Genomic DNA, 19,944 nt, shown 5'->3' with positions numbered 1-19,944 from the left:
TAGAATGTTTTTCTTTTCTTTTCGTTTCTTTTTTTCTTTTAAATATGTAAATAAAAATTCTTTCCACAAATGGCAATAGTTATTGACTCATCCTATATATGCATCTACACGCTCGTGTATGTGCAGAAACGGGCAAACTAGGTGTACGTACGTATGTATGCGAAGATACTTACATGCATTCGTTGGGTCGACTGCAGTGTCCGTGCTGCTCGTCGCATCCGGGCAGGCAGCGGGCTGAAAGGAGTAAGAAAAAATCCAAAAGGTTAAGGCAACGCTCCGCGAGAGGTCGATCGCGTCCCTCACGACTGCACGAGCGATACGTACAACTCTACGATATATACGATGCATATACACACGCGTATGGTAGTCACCGAAGAGTTGGATAATTTACGATGGAACGGAATGTTAAAGAAGAGAATTGAAATCTTTCGATTGTTCAGCCTTGTCTCCTTTAAAGAGTCATTATTACACGTTAACTGCTTTATCGGCCATAAAAGGACGCGAAATAAGATCCTAATCAATCATAGTCTTTTTAAAGAACTGGAACGAACATTCCTAAAGATATGTATACGTTGAATGGGCTAACCGCAAATGTTTGCGGACTCGTGAGTGGTTGGCAATGACTACTTCGATTACGCGAGTTCCGTATTTGCGTGCACGTTCCCTCCTCAATCGGGTTCATCCATCTTGAGAAAACGACTTGGTAGGGTCGAAGGTAGGTGAGTCGACGATCGGAGACAGGGCCACCGAGCCCCGTAACCTTGGCACCGAGTAAAACGCCAAGATAGAACTATTCGGCGAAGCTCGGGCAAAGTAAACAACGAGTCGAAGCGCCGTGATGGAACACGCTATTGTATTTATAGACCCCACGAGGTACCCCTGGTCCGACTCCGAGAAGCGTTGAATCAGTGCTTCCGAGTGAAAGAAAATCGAGAAAAGCAGATAGCAGTTTTTTTTCTTCGAGCTACCTGCCGAGCGGGTACTTATTGTATATCTTACACACCTTGCTCGTTGGGAACTTGCCGAATGCGGAAAGACCTGAAAAGTTGTGCAGGTAGGTAGATATAATAAAGAGATGGAGAAAGACTGGAAAAATATCGTCGCCCAAAGAGGAAGGACGCAGGACGAGGTCGTGGTATGGGGATCGAAGAAGAAGAGTAACAGAGAGAGAGAGAAAGACAGAGAGACAGAGAGAGAGAGAGAGAGAGAGAGAGAGAGAGAGAGAGAGAAGAGGAGCAAAGGGAGGAGGTTGCCAATGGAAATGGACTGTGAACGTGAGTTTGGTGCAGCTGTTGGTTAAAGCACCGACCTTCGCAGCAGCTGTCAGGCCCACTCGCGCATGGCCTCGCGTTGCAGCTGCCTTTATTCCCCGCAATCCCCATGTAACGTCGTAGTACCCCCGAAAGAGACCGTCTGCGGTGCCGAAAGCTATCTTCGTGGTGCAAGCTCGGACTACTAGTAGTCACCCCTACCCTTTCTAACTCCCTTTCTATATCTCGTTAACCCCTTGCGCACAGACGCTTCCCCGAACGAGGAACGTAGCTGTTACGAGGATAAGTCGAAAGGGGAAAATAACTCACGTGCACCTCAGCTGCTCTCGTGTCTCTTCTCTTTAGTATTGAGTTAGAACGATGAACGGGTTTATGATGGCTCGTGCGCGAACAAGCTCTTTTCTCTGGCTGGTAAACACGCTTTCCTTCGATCATGAAACTACACAAGGAGGATTGATGATTTTATACATCGGGGAGCACCTCTAGCTAGCAAGTGAAAGTTCGATGTTCTGGTATAATGCGTTCCGAAAGAACGCCTCTTGCTACTTTTGATTCGACGTTCTTCGAAATTCTTTTCGCGAGTTTGCTTCGCCATGGGGGAAAGTGAGATCTAGAATTTAACGTGTCTTCTCTAACGAGTCTTTTATCCGCAAGGAAATATCTTTTTTTCTTCTCTTTTATTTTGGTATTTGGTTTTCTTAACGAATCGATGCTATTCGATCGTTATTTTATTTCTCACGTCGATCGAGGAGACTTTCAAAGAATCTTAGAACCAAAGAGTTCAATCGCGTTATCGAGATCTCGTACGTACGTGTATACGTAAGCGTGCGCCTGTGTATGTATGTATCTATCTATGTATTCTCTTTTTCTCGAGATTGAGAGAGAAAGAGAGAGAGAGAGAGAGAGAGAGAGAGAGAGAGAGAGAGAGAGAGAGAGAGAGAGAGACGTGAGAAAAGATCGGCCGATCGCAGCACAAGAAGTGCGTGACAAAAGCGAGACGCGCCTTCCGATTCTTGAAAGTTCCGATTCGCGAAACCGAGCACGAACTCATGATTCCTCGAATGCCGGGGAATGTAACGAAACGAAGAGAGTAAGTAGTCTATTAGTAATCAATGCGCAAACTTTGCCGACCGGTCGACTCGTGCTCTCTTCGAGAAGAAAAGGGTGCAACGACCGATAGCCAGCGTTCACGATCGGAGACCTTTCTTCAGCTTGACTTGGCTATCAAGGGTGAGATCGAAGTAGCCTCGCGTTTTTGGATTCCGCCTTGGCACTTGGCTACCAATGGTTGGTCTCCAGCCTCGAGGAACAGCCTCGAAAACGAGATTGCGTTCCGCCTCGATGATCCCTCGTGATACGAGATACCTATTCGTTCTTATAACTCAATGTTCTCTACGTAACCGTTACACTAGAACGAGCCCAATACGGTCATACATACGTGTATGAGCTGAATAAACAGTAAAAAAGAACAGGTTGCTGCGTACGAAACAAGGTGGAGACTTTGAGAAAATTACAAGGTCGTAATGGGACTGAAAGAATCGTCGTATCGTCCGATTCAACTACGAGATTTCGAATTCTAACTGAAGCTCGTAGAAGAAGTTGAAGAGAAGGTCTTTGGGACCAGGTGAGAAATATTTTTCCGAGAAAAAGGAATCTACCATCAAAAGGAATGCCTAATACGACTGGCAACGCTGAATACAGCGCATCTCTTTCGGCGGCCAATTCTTGAGGAACTCTGACGTATACGTGTGTATGAGAGAAAGAGAGAGAAAGAGAGAGAAAGGTCGGAGCGCGTGCATGTGCAAGGATCGGATCAGAGCGGGGGCGGGGGCGAGAGCTGCACGCCTTCGTCGTACGCTCTCGACGGGAGGCTCAGGTACGCGAGTGAGCGGGAGAGCAACAAAGAGGATGCCGAGACGGAGGAGAGAGAGAGAGAGAGAGAGAGAGAGAGAGAGAGAGAGACCAGACCAGAGAGAGTCTCGCGTACACGCGCTAGCCAAGCGTGGGAAGCTGCTGCACGTTCTCGAGCAGCTCGCTGCACCGACGTTGCACCGGCGTTGCACCGGTGCGCCGACACACCGAGTCGTGCCGATGCCGTAGCCGTAGAATCTCGCCGACATCGCCGAGTTTGGTCTCTCGCGGCCTAAGCCGTCAGCGCACAGCTTCGCTTTCGGATTCGCTCGAACGTGACAAGATCGAGAAAATAAAGGAAGAGGAGGAGATTTCATTTCGTGAATCTCCGCCTAGACGAGCCAAGATCAACTGGTGGGCCTCGTTACGAGTACCATCGGCTACTCTTACTTTCAAACGCGGAACGCAGTTTGGTATGGCGTTGCGTAAGCGACGAACAAAACGAGCCGCATACGATTTGCATTTTATCGCGGTAGGAACGATCGAAGAAAAAAAAAAAAGAGAAAAAAAAAGAAAGAGAAACACAAAAAGAATGAAGGTTGCGCCAGTCGCGTGCAGTCGTGATGGGAGAGATACGAATAAAGATGACGAGTATTATGATAGACTTACGAGTAGCACAGTAGTCGCCCTTCCATCCCGAAAGACAGACACGTTCACCGGTAGGACTGCAACTGTAATGACCGAAGTTATCGTCTCTAGGTCTGCAAAGATTTTCACAGCCCTTTCCGTAATAATGCGCCGCACACGTCACTCTGTACTCGTAAACCATTCGTGAATGGGCACTCCTATGTTCTTCCTCTATCCACTCCGGGCCCACGTCGAGCCACTTTTGCGTGGTCAGCCTGGTGATCAGTACCTTTTCTGCAAAATACATAGATATCGATTAATGATAAAAGAGAAACGTTTAACTTCCTTCTAAAACATGTTTACGTTTGGGTATTATTAGGTACAAATTAACAACGAGTTTTGGCGATGTACGGTAGAGTGTATGAAAGAGAGAAAGAGAGAAAGAGAGAGAGAGAGAGAGAGAGAGAGAAAGAGAGAGACAGACAGAGAGAAAGCGAAAGAGAGAAGAGGTAATTAGCCGTGCGGAGCCCAAGCAGGGGCAGAGAGACGACCAATGATGCGTTCCAAGTGTACCGGCCCTTCGAGAGAGAAAAAGACGAGTAGTAACGTGAGTGAGGGGCGTGATGAAGAGAAAGAGAGGAGAGGCCGGACGTTCGTCCGCTATTGCTACTCTGCTGGCGGTGCGCATCCGGCACAAAGAGAGTAAGCGTATACCACAGCAAGAGAGAGAGAGAGAGAGAGAGAGAGAGAGAGAGAGAGAGAGAGAGAGAGAGAGTGAGAGTGAGTGAGCGAGTAAGAGAGAAAAAGAGAGAGAGAGAGAACATTGTGGCTCTTTGGCTCTCTGCCTCTGGGAAAGAGGCGTTCTTCGTCCTTCTCTCTTCACTCTTCCTCTTCCTCCCACTTGCTTACCTGTTTTCTGCGTGCAAAAGGAAAGAAGGAGAAGAAGCGGGCCCCGCGCATAACCTTCCGTCTAAACGTATTATCATAATAGCCACGTAGATTAGGATGGTTCGATCAGGTGCACCATCATCGAAAAAAGTCCTGTCTCACGGCAGCAGATCTTGCGGGGGCCAGGGATTACTACTACTACTCTACTACTATTACTATCATCGATATTACCGCTACTACTACTACTACCAACGACAATACGAGAAGAAGAACCTAGCAAGAAGTAGCCAGCTGGCTGGCTTCGTTGATTCTCATCGATCTTCGATGATCGAGAGAGAGAGAGAGAGAGAGAGGAATCGTTCCGTAACACTAAATGTAATAGCGCTGTAAGACACCCGAGGCAGATCGATCTTTTGGCTACGCCACTGAAGGTAGCTAAAACCCAACAAAAGAACAAACACTTTGCCCGATGGCGTGTCCTGGGATAGTTAAAGGAGGAAACCAGCCTTCCTTCCCAGAAGGAAAGTAGCATTTCGTTGCCGGCGAAACGGGAGTCAGGGAAGCAGTTTACTGGCCCATCTCTTCTTCCCAGGTGATGCTCTTACGAGTTCCGAAAACATCGATGGGATCCAACAACATCGTCTGCTACCATTATTACGTACACTATACGCATGTATTCGGATTTGTTTATTGTTTTTCTATCGTCAAGTACACTTACGTTAGTAAACACTCGATCGAAACTTTGACAACGATTGTAATTCTAAACAGGATTAGAAATACGTCGTAATGATAAATAACTCAATGTTTATTAACGTCATTGATCGATGTTACAATGAAGAAAGCAAAATTTCTATTGTCGTAGCTACTGTTGCTTGTATCTTTTACAACTTGGACCATTGACCGCGAGGATGTATATACACACACAGTGTATACGCCGCTCGTAAACACCCGGTGAGCTCGAGGCCAGTCCGATTCAAAGTATTCATTAACGACGGCAGAGTGCCGTGAGTAGCCGGAATTTTCTATTGTTCATTCAGAAACGGCCGATTGCCGAAGCATAGCCCGAAGCTGGCAGGTAGTCAGTAGCGTTACTTCTACATCCTTTAACGAGCTTATCTTTGCTTAAACAATGATGCAATGGAGACTACTTAACCGTTACAGTTTCATCTTTTGACCCAAATTTATTCTGCAACCTGTTGTCAAAGTACATTGAATTGAATTAGAAGGTTGGTCGATTGCTGCTTATGTTATCTTGATGTACCATAAAAAAAGAAAGAGCTATTGGTAGAAGAATAGAGTAGAAACGATCGATTAAACTCCTCGTTTTGGTTGGATCTTTTCGAGAGTCGAGTGCATCGTGAGTTGGAACGACTTGCATATCACCGCTGCTGTCTCCCCATCGAAACTGAACGACGAGAGAGAGAGAGAGAGAGAGAGAGAGAGAGAGACAGAGAGACAGAGACAGAGAGGGTCGATGATCGACGATGACGTAAGCTTTGCGAGTGTCGACAAAGCGACTCTCAGCTTGTGTGTTTACGGGTTATAAGGATATCACTATAGTTTCCGATCGTGGAAAGGAAGATTAGATAATTTCAAGTCCCTAATTGCTACTTTATATTTCTAAACTCACCTACGCTTTTTACAGCTACATTAAATAAGGATATGCTTATTTGTGTGAGATTTTGTAGTCTCTCGAAAAGCGAGTATATATAATATGTTTGTACGTGTGTTCGTGTATATATGTGTAAGAGATAGATAGAGAGAGAGAGAGAGAGAGAGAGAGAGAGAGAGAGAAAGAGAGAAAGAGAGAGAGAGAGAAAAGTGGGAGGAGGGAAGAGAGAAGAGTAGACAGAGGGTGAGAAGGGGTGTGAGCCTGAGAAAGGAAGCAGCATCCGAGCAGCGCACGGCAATAAAGGGTTCGCTTCGCCTCCGCGTTGTGGGTATTATATTATGCTCGAGGCACACTAGACAGAGAGAGAGAGAGAGAGAGAGAGAAAGAGAGAGAGAGAGAGTGTGAGAGAGAGAGAAAGAAAGTACCACCGACAAAACGGTATACGATTTAATGTCTCGATGATAAAGACCAGAAATTCAAACGATCTTCGAACAAAATGAACAATATGAAAAGCATTAGCTTCCCCTTTCTACTTCCCAAGTTATTCTACACGTTTACGCGCTTATTCGATCCTTTACGAGTTTGTATCACATTCTTTCATGAAATATTTTTATTTGAAAAAAAAAAAAAAAAAGAAAAAGAAAAGAAAAGGAAAAAGAAAGAATTAAAGATCGAATATAAAATCGATTATCATTGTCTTCGTTAAATTCTTATTATCCGTATTTACTGTCTCAAGAAATAATCGTAATGCGAATTAACACACTGGATATCTACGTTTTCATTCATTCGTTCGTACCTCCCTCTTTGTATTCGAATTCATTCATACATACACACAGGCCCGTTCATTCATCCGTCCGTTCATAGAAAATCTACACGCTTGCGAGGGCGGAAATAAAGGGCGAGTAGTCCTCCATTAATATCTCATCGACGTCGTCGTGTTTGTCTGGTAGCACGCGAAAAAGAAGTAAAAAGAGAGAAATGTTATTAAGGATATATTCTCATGTCGGTTCGTACATAGTTAGACACGAAGGACTCGTTTCTCGTCTTGGGTATACCACCGGTATACGAGTTTGTTCACTCTCGGGACCGGGCTTAAAAACGGAATAAGAAGAGCGCGACCACTTAATTTCTTCCTCGAGGTCCTACCGTCGGTAATTAGAATCTACCGGTGCGGGCGGCGAGAGCGGAAGTTACACGCGGCCGCGCGGTGCTCTCATGCGCGACACGTACACATACACGTACACATATATGTTATACACAGAAGCACATATACATACGAATACGTGTACACGCGTATACGAAAAGAGTCAACGGTTTTTAGATTCTCAGTTTCTCTCTCTCTCTCTCTCTCTTTTTCATTTATCTCTTCTTTTTTTTTTTTTTTTTAATTTATGAAGATATTAAAACGACGATGATCGATCAATTAAATAAATTCGATCGTGACGTTTCTTTTCCTTCTTTCTTTTTTCTCTTTTCTCCTTTCCTTCTTTCTTTCTCGTTCCTTTTTACTGAAAAAATTCAAAACGTCGAGCGCGGAAAGTACAGAGATAGTTTAAGCGTGTTTGCGAATGCGTGTAATACAACGACGTGTGTTCTAACGTATAAGTCTACGAAGGGTATCGCGTTACTCGCGCGAACCACGAGTAGTGGAAGGTGGCTGCTACGATTACACAGGAAGGAAACACTAGTGTCTATGGGTGTCCTCCTCTACAACTCCTCTTTCATCCTCCGCGCATATTGCAAGAGGACGGGGATCCATCGAGATGTACTTTGTGCGTGCGCACGTGGACATGTTGCGGTAACAATCGTCTCGCTGAGACGGCGAATATAAATGAAAACAGGTCATAGAAGCATTAACCGAGGAACGCTACGTAAGCGTGGAAGAGAGTATAAATTATTTTTCCAAAGTCACTGAACGGAAGCAAATAAAAAAAGAATGAAAAAAGAGGAAGAGAAAATAAAAAAGTATGCGCCTGTGTGAGGGAGTGGGGGAGAGAGAGAAAAAGAGAGATAGAAAGAGAAAGAAAAGAGGAAGAGGTCTGGCTCATTTTCCGTGCGTTCGATGACGAAAAGCACGAGCTAGTCGAGTAAAGGCAGACGAGTCGAGGGTTGTTGCTGGGAAAAGAGATCCGAGGTTACGTCTCTGGTGAATGTCGTGACAAGGCCGGAAGTCACTTCTCGACTAGTTCGGACACGATGCAAGACACATCGAGATTCAGGAGGGCAGCTGGACCGCACATGCCCGCGTCTTTTTCTCTTCCTCTCTCTTCCCCCCCCTCTCTCTCTCTCTCTTTCTCTCTTTCTTTCTATCTATCTATCGTCAAGAACTCTGCCAGACAGGCAGAAGCGTGTGTCACGCATCAAGGGCTCGTGCGTCGTCGGACGACTAATTTTATGATAATCCTTTTCTTTCTCTCTTGTCCCTTATATTTTTTCCTTTCTTTTCTTTTCTTTTCCTTTTCTTTTTCTTTGTTTCTTTTCATTCATAGGCACACGCAAGCTAACTTTCGAATATCCCTTAACTAATTAGCCCTTTCTCTAATTAACACCGTGCGACAAGTGAAGGTTAATGATAAAAGAAAAGAATAATTACTCACCGGGTGAATGATGCGTTGTATTGTTTGAATCGTGATAGGCCTCGACGATCAAAGAAAACGTGCCCTGCGAAAATAGACAAGAAATTAATTTGATTTGCCTATTTTGATCGCTCTTAAGAGCGTTAAGTTTTTATTGCGATATTTAAAACGTTTGTGTCGATCGTAATGCTTATATTAATATAGGAAGGAGCAAAGCGAGACACATTAAAATATTTATCGCGTTTTCCTGTATAAGAGGAAATAAGAGAAAAGAAAGTAATAAATAAATTAAAAAGTCAAGATTGATAATCATTTTCCCGTGCATTTGACTATCGTCGGAGAGTAATCATTCGACGTAGGCGCGAGTGCTGCGCATTCATAAATCTGTTTACGATCGGTAGTGTATGGCGTGTAACGATGCCATGGAGAGTAACATACGACGGTACATATTGTGTAACGAGTACGTGCACTACACGTACGACTACTCTGCTACGTGCATGGTGATAATACGACGTTTAATTATTAACGTCACACGTATGAAGAGAGAGAGAAAGAGAGAGAGAGAGAAAGAGAGAGAGAGAGAGAGAGAGAGAGAGAAAGAGAAAGAGAGAGAGAGAGAGACGTTGGTATTATACACGACCTCGTTAGTCGCTGCCGCACGTTGAATAATAAATGTTTATATCCGGCCGACGTCGCGTAAACGAGCTGCTTTCATCCCCTTTGATAATAGTGAGCCCTGTGATAATACACATTATGCACGAAGTATTAAAGCGACGAAAGATAAGAGAAAAAAAAATAAATAAAAGAAAAAAGAAAAAAAAAGGGAAGAAGAAAGCAAAAAAGAAGAATGAATCCATTTCCGAATAATTTCTTTTGCTAATTAATATCATGAGTACGAAAAGAATTAATCGTAAAATTCATAACAAAAAAAAAAAGGAGGGGTGAGTGGAGAGGGGTACTAGCAACGGTCCAGATTGAAAAGCATCTCGGCGCTCTATTAAGCGATTCTTACCACGCGGATTAAATTACAGTAATTCAGTCCCACCTTATTCTACTCTACTGTTTGATCGTTCGAGCGTCACCGGCTATATTCTTTAACAGTGCGATTTGTCTTTGGCACCGACTACTCGTGTAGAGAGGGAGGGAGAGAGAGAGAGAGAGAGAGAGAGAGAGAGAGAGAGATGCCCGATCCGCAAAAAGATTCCGTTAGCGTACCGGCAGAATCTCAACTATTCTGAGATTCTTCGCGAAAGTGGATGGAAAGGGAAAGAAGAGAGGAGAAGAAGAAAAGAAAAGAAAAGAAAAGAAAAGAAAAGAAAAGAGAAGAAAAGAGAAGAGAGAGAGAGAGAGAGAAAGAGATAAAGAGAGAGAAGGAGCAGAACGCCCTTTTCTCTCGTGACAAGGACGAGGGGTAGGTAGGAAGAGAGGTAAACGTCGCCGATAGGGAAGGAAATAAATTGTCAAGGAGACAAATGCCACCGTGATCGCCCGTTAATTTATTACGTAGATCGAAATTATGCCGGCAAAAAAGCTGAAAAAGCTTGGCTCGGTATTCGGAGAACAATGTGCGTTCGTTGGGTGTGTGTTTCGGGGTCCGGTTAGCGAGGAGAACTCTTCGCGACCAAAGTTGAGAAGAGAGAAGCTATGGAACCGGAGGAAGAAAGAAAAATGAGAAAGGCAAGCGAAGGATAGAGAGAGAGAGTGTGTGTGTGTGTTGTGTGAGAGAGAGAGAAAGAAAGAGAAAGAGAAAGAGGGGAGAGGGGAGGGTAGCGAGATAGGCGCAAGATGAAAAGAGGAAGAAGAGAACGGTGCTTCGCCGGCTCGAACTCGAGAGAAGGAGAAAGAAAGACAGAAAAACAGAGAAAGAGAGAGAGGGAGAGAGAGAGAGAGAGAGAGAAAGAGACGGAAACAGGTGAACACCAGTGGTGGGAGCAAGACGGAGAGAGTGAGTGAGCGAGCGAGCGAACGAGAAAGAGAGAAAGAGAGAGACAGAGAGAGAGGGCGAGAGAGCTCGTTCACTCGGGAGTCTGTTCCCACGGCTGCGCGGCATACCTCCACCTTCTCTCGCCTCTCTTTTCCCTCTTCTCTGTACTCTCCTTGAGGTAGTAGCAGTCGTCCCTCTTTCTCGGAGCCAGTGCGCTCCTCTTTCGGCCTCTCTTTTCCCTCTCTGTTCCAATCTCGGCTCTCTCTCAGCTTCCCCCTTTCTATTTAACTACTTCTCTCTTTCTTTTACACGCACACGTTGCATTATTATTATTATTATTATTATTATTATTATTATTATTATTATTGTTATTATCATTATTATTATTATTGTTGTTGTTATTATTATTATTATTGTTGTTGTTGTTGTTGTTGTTATTGTTGTTATCATCATCATCGTCATTATTATTATTATTAATTATCGAGTAAAACGATAGAGGAACCAAATCACCGAGGTAAACGTACGAGAATGATGGAAGCAAGAGACACCAATGTGTATCCTTTTGCCTCCGGCCAGACGTAACATGTTACGTTAATGCTGAGGAAGTCTGCTAGTAGTCTGGTAGACTATGGTAATATGAACGTGAAATTGGTCCGATCCAAAAAGAGAGATCGAATTGGTGGATCCTAGCAAGATACTTTTCACGATTAAACGTCCTAAAGATCGACCGTGGAAGAACCATTCAGGCACTATTTTAAATTGAATAACTTTGTCTAGATCGAACAAAGAACTTTGAAATTCTGAGTAACTATGAAACAATTAGTGTGCTACATGAAGTATATCAAGAAGAACTTGGTAAATAAGTTTTTTTTTTCTCGATGATCTTTACGATCGCGTTAAAATGATGAATTTTACGATATAATTGGTGATATTACAGCGACTTTATTAATATTAAAAAAAAATATAACTCGTTATAGGATTTGATGATATTTACAATATGCACATAAAATAATCAGATATAATCATAATGCATAGAACTTTTCAAAAGTTCTTGATAAGAAATTGTAGAAAGGGTGACTTAATATCTTTTATTATTACTAAAAGAAAAAAATATATAAGTAAAATAATTTCTTTGTTAATTCTTCATACACCCCATACAGCACGCTAATTACTCTGTATTTACGTATTATACTTAACAATTCGAACTTAAAAAAGAAAAAAGAAAAAGAAAAGAAAGAAAGAAAGGAAAAAGAAAAGAAAAAAGAATTTATTCAATTTGAAAAAGTAAAATATTTCTATGGTTCATAGTATATCAGGTGATTTATAATTCGAGCTCGATGACCCCGTGGTGCGTTTGCACCGATCACTATGTCAGTTATATATCTCCTCGCGTACTTTTCTCCTACGAGTTTCGTCGAACGTTCGAGCACCATTCGTACCACACAATCTCTCTCTCTCTCTCTCTCTCTCTCTCTCTATTTCTCTTTCTCCTTCCTTTCGCTGATCCTTTCGCAAAGGAAATCGAGGAGAAAGATCATCGATCCTGCTTGCTTGTTTTTTTTCTCTTTTATATCGCCGCTAAACAGAAACCGATCATAAGCACGGGTTTAGCGTGTTATCGTTAATGGGCGCGCAAGGTGGCGCCTGTAGCTCGAGGGGTCGAGGGAGTGAAGATGATGATGATGATGATGATGATGATGATGGTGGTGATGATGATGATGATGATGATGATGATGATGATGATGATGATGGTGATAAAGAAGAAGAAGAAGAATATAAGAGAAGTAAAAATAGAAGAATATAAGAAAAGAAATAGAAATAGAAGAATATAAGAGAAGAAATAGAAATGGAAGAATATAAGAGAAGAAGTAGAAGTAGAAGAAGAAGAAGAAGAAGTAGAAGAAGGAGAAGGAGAAGAACTAGAAGTAGAAGTAGAAGAAGAATATAAGACAAGAAGTAGAAGTAGAAGAAGAAAAAGTAGAAGTAGAAGAAGAAGAAGAAGAAGAAGAAGAAGAAGAAGAAGAGAAAAGAGGTCGATCGCGTGAGTTTTGTAGCTCGCGGTGAAACTACTAAAAATACACGGAACTACGCGCTCGCGCGGACTTTTAGAAGCCGAACGGACGAGTCTATCGAGCTGCGAGCGAGAGCGTTTCGTCTTCCTCTTTCTCATAGCAGTGAGGAGAGTAATTTATGCTAAACGTTTCGCGTCGTGGAAGTCGCGCATCGTCGTGCGCCGAGTCAGCCATTCATTCGGCGTCCTTCTCCGCTCCTTCTTCTCTCCCGGACGCGAATCACGCAGCCTTTTCGGCCGTGGGACCACGATTCTTCGTCTCTCTCTTTCTCTTTTCCTTTGGGCCCACCTTCTCTAGTCATACTCTCTCTTTCTCTCTCTCTCTCTCTCTCTCTCTCTCTCTCTCTTCCTTTCTTTCTTTCTCTCTCTTTCTCTCTTTCTCCGTCCCACACTCGGTTGACACCGCATCCTCTCTCTCTTTCTCTCTCTCTCTATCTCTTTTATTCTCCTTTGAAGCAAACGCACGTTCCGCGAACATCATACCGTGTTGTACATACGCACATAGCGTTACTTCGAGAAAGAGACAGAGAAAGGGATAGAGAGAAAAAGGCAGAAGGAAAGAGTAAAAATGTGCAAACTCACGAGGCTCTCGCTTTCGAGTTTCTCTCGGTTTTCTAAAAATACCGTATTTCTTTGAATCGTTCGGCTGCCGCACAGAAAGAGAGAGAAAGAGAGAAAGAGAGGAGAAAGAGAGAAAGGCGTAAAAAAGCGCAAAGAGTACACGCACACCTGAATACGAGTTAGGAATGGATCGTGTATGCGATTCTTGTCGAGGCGAGGCAAACGTACGACGACGTGACCGATTAAAATGAGTACTCTCCGGACTCTTCGAATTTATCGGAACTACTTACGCAAGATTTTGTTATTACCGTCTCGTATTTCGTCATTTTTATCTTTTATTTGGAATATTATAATCGATGGTACAGGTTCGACGTATGATTTCCTATTGGATTTGGAAGATAGCTTTCGATTAATTATGTAGCTTTTTTTATTGATATTTTCATATGGAACGCGTTCTGTCACTTCAGGCTCGACATAACAGACTCGTAACGCCAAGCGATATATAAACGTGCCCGAAGGAGGACGAGAGTACGGAGGAAGACGGAAAAGTAGACTTGTGCAAGACGAAGAGGGCGATAGAAAGAGACTGGCTGGTGTGTGGCGTGCGAGCGCGCGCAGGGGGCGCCATATGGGTTAGTAAAATTAACTCCGTTCGCGAGAGAGGCACGGCGATGAGATGGAAAGGAAGAGAAGAGAGAAAAAGGGAGAGAGAGAGAGAGAGAGAGAGAGAGAGAGAGGAGAGAAAAAGAGAAAGAGAGAGAGAGAGAGAGAGAGGTGGGGCAAACACGAGGGACGTATAGAAGCACAAAAGGCCTAGCCATCTGCCAGTGGCACACTGTGCACTACCAGATAGCTCATAGCCTGAGCTATGTGAGAAGTGCTGATAGGATCAAAGTATTAATCCTAGGATGCATAATGTTAGCTACCTTATATATACCCGTGATTCCTTGTGAGTTTCTAAATGTTAAAGAAATCTACAACGCATAGTCATCATACATTTGATCTGTCTTCTACAATATACAGAGTGTTCAAAAAAGAACAAAAAATCATTCTATATTTTTACGATAAGTAGGACAGAATATACTCGGTAAAACTAAAGAAATCTATGTTAATATAGATCGAAAGATCGAAAAATCGATTATTTAGGAGATATAAACATTTTGTCAATAATTGGCAATTGGATATTTGTTAAACGTAAAATTAAGCGATTAGAGGGTTACGTTAAGTATAGTAATGAAAACGTTTATGTATTATTCTAACGAAGAAATGACAGATATGCATTTTATGTATGATCGTGTTGATATGGAAATGTTAAAGTTAGACGATATTTTTACATGGATCAATTTCTTCATCGAGGAATTCTACTACTAATACACTTTTTGAAAATATTCATTATTTCAAAATAAGTTTTTGAATTTGGCTCAGATAAAACTCATTGTCGGGACTCTGGCAGGTTTTAATCCGTATCAATGTTTAATATGGAGAATTGAATTTTAAAGATAATATGTAAAAGAAAATTCTGAAACTAGCGTAAGAAAGATACCCGATGCCGTAGGAATCGATACTACTACTGTCTGAAGAACGCTTCATGGGCAATTACTTTACTCATACCATATCCAACGAGTGCAAGCACTCACTCTACCGGAATATTAAGCAAGAATATATTTTTTATAGTAGCTAGTCGTAAAATGTTCTTCGAATCTGAATTTCGTATCTTGCGTGTTATTTACTAATGAAGCTGCGTTTACGCGAAATGGAATAATTAAAATTTATTACGATAATCACGTATAGGCAGTAGAAAATCCTCACGCATTGATTCAAACAACCTATCAATAACAATTTTCGTTCGATATTTGAACGAGTATCATTCGAAATCATTTCATTGATCTTGTAATACTCCAAATTCTGCTTTTAGGGGCAGCTTATCACAATTTCTTGGTAAATATCAGGACAGTAAGTCAATCATGATGATATCATACTAAAATGTTTATATCTCGGAAACGATTGAACTTTCGACCTAGGTTTTTTAACGTATATAATGTGTCCGATCTACCATATAAATATGGGATGAATTTTTTCAAACATTTCGTAAATGTTAATTCGTTATGTTCGTTAATTGGATTTATTTATTATGAATTCTAGTGAATTTTGTCAAGCACGTAATTTAAATTCGTTAAAGTCAATAGTCATATATCGTAGGGTCAGAGATACCCAAACCGGTGGGCCCCATAACGAACAACTTCCTCCATCATAACGATCATAACTTTATGTATGGCACCATTCAACGCAGCCTTTCAAGTTACATTTCAATGCTCTCCGATCGTACTAACGTGACAATTATCCCGAACGTAATCTGTTATTATGGCAAAATTACAGTAAATAACTAGTTTCTTTTGAAAACAGGAGAAACGGGGAATAAACAATAGGAAACGGTTAAAAAGGAGAGACACACGTTATCGTTTCTTTCTTTTTTTCATCGAATCATTTCCATCTGGCATCGTTTATTCTTTTTTTTTTAAACACGATCGACTTGATTCGTAACAAGTAAAGCCGAGTATACGAGTACGATGATGACACGAATGATTCGAATCGCGTTTGAAAATAAGATCAATCTAAATGAATATTCAATGACTTACCGGCCACGTGAACTCGAACGGGAATCTGATGGGATTAGTGAAACTGGGCAGGGCGACATTTGGACTAAGATTAACGATGTTCTCGCCGAGGACAGGTGTAACAACATCTCCATAAGTACACGGTGTCGTTGTGTCGATCTTCACTTGGTATTGCTTCAGACATACCCTAAACCTGGTCTTGCAAACACCTGAACATTCGCCTGTCCTTGAGGTAGTGCCTGAACAGCACTTACCCAGACTATCTTTTCCGTATTCGTTGACGAACGACTTCAACCTTAGCTCGAACACCCCCGAAGCGTTAACCTGAAAAAACAAAAAGAAAATTCGTCCATTTTATCGTTTGAAATATCGCAGAGTTTATTATCGTTTCATCGATTTATTCGACTAAGACGCAATTCGCGTGTTTTTAATGAGAATGATAACATTTTTAATATAACTTTCGACTCAAAACTCGATAAAAGGAGGAGAAGAAGAAGAAGAAGAAGAAGAAAAAGATGGGATAACATCTGTCGGCAAAACATGGCTCGCTTGTGGTCCCATCGAAACGACAGAACCCACGACGTGGGGTCGAGACGACATAGTCGCGAAGAAGGCACGAGACACCGAAGGTCTCGAGGCTCGAAGCACGCGCGTGTTTTTGCGCACGCGTATGGCGTCTGCCGAGAGCAAGTGCGCGCGCGCAACCGCGTCTCCCAGGAAGCAGAGAGCGTAAGGAGAGAAACAGAGAAACAGAGAGAGAGAGAGAGAGAGAGAGAGAGAGAGAGAGAGAGAGAGAGAGAGAAGGAAAGAAAGAGGGCTGTTACAGAGTTCTGCGTTAGAGAGAAAAAAAGTGCCTTTTCGGAGCGTATACGCACGCGCTCATGGTACTCTCGCGAGTGGGCGGTTTCGTGTAAATAAAAAAAAAAAAAAATGAAAAATAAAATAAAAAAAAAAAGACAGAAAGAGAGAGGAAAAGAGAGGAAAGGAAAGATGTGGCCCCGTAAATATATTAACACGCGAGACCGCGCTATCTCCCTCCTCTAACGAATTAATGGCGAACCTTCCACGGTATGTAAACGATCAAGGGACCCTTCTTCTTCTTCTTCTTCTTCTTCTTCCTCTTCTTCTAAGTTTTTCCTCTTCTCATTTTATGCCGGTTTATACACCCTTCGGCACGTTCATTAAACACAGCGCGTTTAACAAATTTGATTCGTAAAAAGAAAGAGAAGGATAGTCTTTTACCGAATAGGAAACACGACTTTGTGCCAAGTATTACGGAAGAAGACGGAAATAGAGTAGTATGCAGTGGTTGTTACAAGGCGATAGGCGCGATACACACGCCTTTCGACTATTTGAACTTGCAAAGAGGTCGCTCTGAACGGTCACGTGCTCGATGCACGTCCGCACCTACTCGTCGAAAGAACGAACTAGCATTCCCACGAGACACCTTCCCACCCTCGACGACTACGTCATCTTGGAATTCTAAAAAAAGGTATTAAAATAGCTTCCTTTATTGTTTTAAAAATCGTCGATCGAAGGAAGAACTATCGAAGATTTACGTCGATGTATAGATAAAAATGATACTTGTTGCGTAAAGGAGATTCGTACGGCCGAAAAAATCTTGAAATAAAACGACCTCTGAGAGAGATGGTGGAAAACGTTAATTTCTTTTCATTGATATCTCCCGATGACTCTCACCACTTCGAAATCTTGCCTACGATGACGTACGTGACGTCAATGTCAAACGAATGAGAAAAAAAATAACATGGCTGTATTTCGTAGGCCGTATTTCTTGGAAACGTCCTTACTAAGGCGAATGTAATCTCATCGGAAGAGGGGTTGTAGACGCGCCGGGAAGATATCTCTCGATGAGAAATTCTCATTTTTGGCGCGCTGGAAGGTTATTTAAGGAACGAGAATGGCCGCCGTTGCGTATTTTCGGAACGCACCGCCGGTATGTTTCGTCACAAAATCATTTCAAAGGACGTGCATCTTTTTGTTAATGGTTTCTCGTTGCTCAAAAAGCGGCATCCTTCAAACAAAGAAAAGCGCGTTCGAACCTTTGAACTCCGATACTACCTTCGATGAAGGTCAAACGGAAGAGACGACCATCATTGGTGTAGCGTGCGAGGCTTGGCCTCTTCTAACCAGCAGAGAAGCTGCTCGCGCCTGGAACGGTCTCGAAGAGGGGGAGGAGAGGCTAGACACTTCTAAAAGAGTGGATCCAGATTTAGAGTTGCATGCAGCGTATCTCGATACTTTTTCCCCCGCCTCTTGCCGGCGCACGGCAAGAGAAAGAGAGAAAGAAAGAGACAGAGAGAGAGAGAGAGAGAGAGAGAGAGAGAGAGAACGTCAAGAAAAAGAAAAAAAGAGAAAAGTAGAAGAGAAAATCGAGAAGAAACATCTCCCAGGAAGAATAAGCTTGTTGCGATCCAGCTGGCCATGTAAAAGAAGAAAAGAAGAAGGGATCCTCGTGCGTAACGCGAAATAAAGTTCGGGGAATCTCCTCTCGAGAAAAAGGGATAACCTAATCCTCATCGGCGTTCCGCGATAGAACTTCAAAGGGAAGGACACGCATGGCTGCTCTCTCATCGGAGAGCCGAACGTAATCAATTTATTTATTTATTCTAGCTCGTGTGTTTACATCGCCATTCACTAACCGTGTGTTTACAGGCCTCGATCGACTGTTTCTCTAATGCAAAGAGTTTCTGTGTCTGTGGTAAAGGGCGTCTAGAGCAAAACGGCATACTCGTTCTAAGGATATATAATAATAGTAGGGTAGTAAACGCGTGTACACGTAAATTTAACTTACCGCACGGGGTGACGGTAGAAGCACGACGGCGACCGTCCACACTAACATCGTGGTCCACATGTTTTGGCTAATCGAAGCCACCGAATGTTTACGCGTCTCTCGTGCGCGTGGACCACCGTGGTGATACGTCTTTTGTCCGACTTACTGTCGGCGTTATCTTCTTCCGGTAATAGCTTCGCGAGGCTGCATAGCCACCGATAACGTTCCTTTCTCTTACTTCCTTCTTTCAATCGTGATAAATCCTAATCCTCCAGTTCCTGCTGCTGCTATTGCTTCTGCTGCTGCTGCTGCTGCTGCTGCTGCTGCTGTTGGAGCTGCTGCTGCTGCTGGAGCTGCTGCTGCTGCTATTCCTCCTCCACCTCCTCCTCCTCCTTCTTCTCCTCTTATATATGCGTATACACCGCCCGGTATTCGCGAACTCGCGAAGGCTGGCAGCGTCTTGTTATTCGCGGCACTTTTCACTTACTCTCCGTATTACTTTCCGAAAACCAAAGTATCGTAGAATTTTTAATACGCTTCTAGGGAATCGCCTTATTACTTATCCCCTTGTTTGCTTTTCTGATTTTTTGATTTTATTTTATTGAATTTTTTCTTTCTTACTTGGAGCACTCGATCACTTCACACTCCCCCGACGGTATATAACACTTTATATTCCATTTATTCCTCTAGTTTACTGCAGATAAAGATACGCGAGCCAAAACACACATATGTAATATGTATAGATATATAGATATAGATGGAGATAAAGGAAGGACGACGCCTCGAAAAAGGGGGGGAGGGGTCAAAGCAGGAAAGAAGGGGGTCTCTTCGATGTCTCCTCCTCGCTGTTGCGTCGTTCCCACGCTGAGAAAGATAGCGAGAGAAGAAAGAGGTCCTCAACGCGATTGTTCGGAGCTCGTAACGCAGTAGCAGTGGTAGCACGGGGCACTACGTTGGCCACGAAAGATTGATGGATAATGGTGGTAATAATAATAATAATAATAATAAGAATAATAAGAAAAAGAAGAAGAAGAAGCACGAAGAGGACGACGATTCGCAACGAGCATACTTTGTTGCAGAGATATACGCGATTAGCAGCACCGGGGAAGAGAGAGAGAGAGAAAAAAAGGGTCACACGTTCTTCGACACTCTCCTCC

The 19,944-nt window shown here is 42.9% G+C and overlaps 1 protein-coding gene across 2 annotated transcripts in view; it reads right to left on the bottom strand.

Annotated features, from left to right (window-relative positions):
• The window catches only part of LOC122627611 (neurogenic locus protein delta), a 25,232-nt gene extending 5,869 nt beyond the window's left edge, over positions 1–19,363 (bottom strand). Inside the window, exons 1-5 of one of the 2 annotated variants that reach the window (XM_043808854.1) lie at positions 18,809–19,363; positions 16,018–16,320; positions 8,847–8,910; positions 3,792–4,043; positions 174–234 (exon numbers count right to left, since the gene is read on the bottom strand). In XM_043808854.1, coding sequence (XP_043664789.1) covers positions 174–234; positions 3,792–4,043; positions 8,847–8,910; positions 16,018–16,320; positions 18,809–18,868 — 740 coding nt within the window. In that variant the 5' untranslated portion in view covers positions 18,869–19,363. Of the gene's footprint in view, positions 1–173; positions 235–3,791; positions 4,044–8,846; positions 8,911–16,017; positions 16,321–18,808 lie in introns of those variants that run through there. The other variant, XM_043808855.1, reaches the window with a different exon arrangement.
• Positions 19,364–19,944: the final 581 nt, after the last annotated feature.

The sequence above is a fragment of the Vespula pensylvanica genome, chromosome 3 (genome assembly GCF_014466175.1).
Source record: "Vespula pensylvanica isolate Volc-1 chromosome 3, ASM1446617v1, whole genome shotgun sequence".
Lineage (NCBI taxonomy): Eukaryota > Metazoa > Arthropoda > Insecta > Hymenoptera > Vespidae > Vespula > Vespula pensylvanica.
This window is presented reverse-complemented; position numbering and strand designations above follow the sequence as displayed.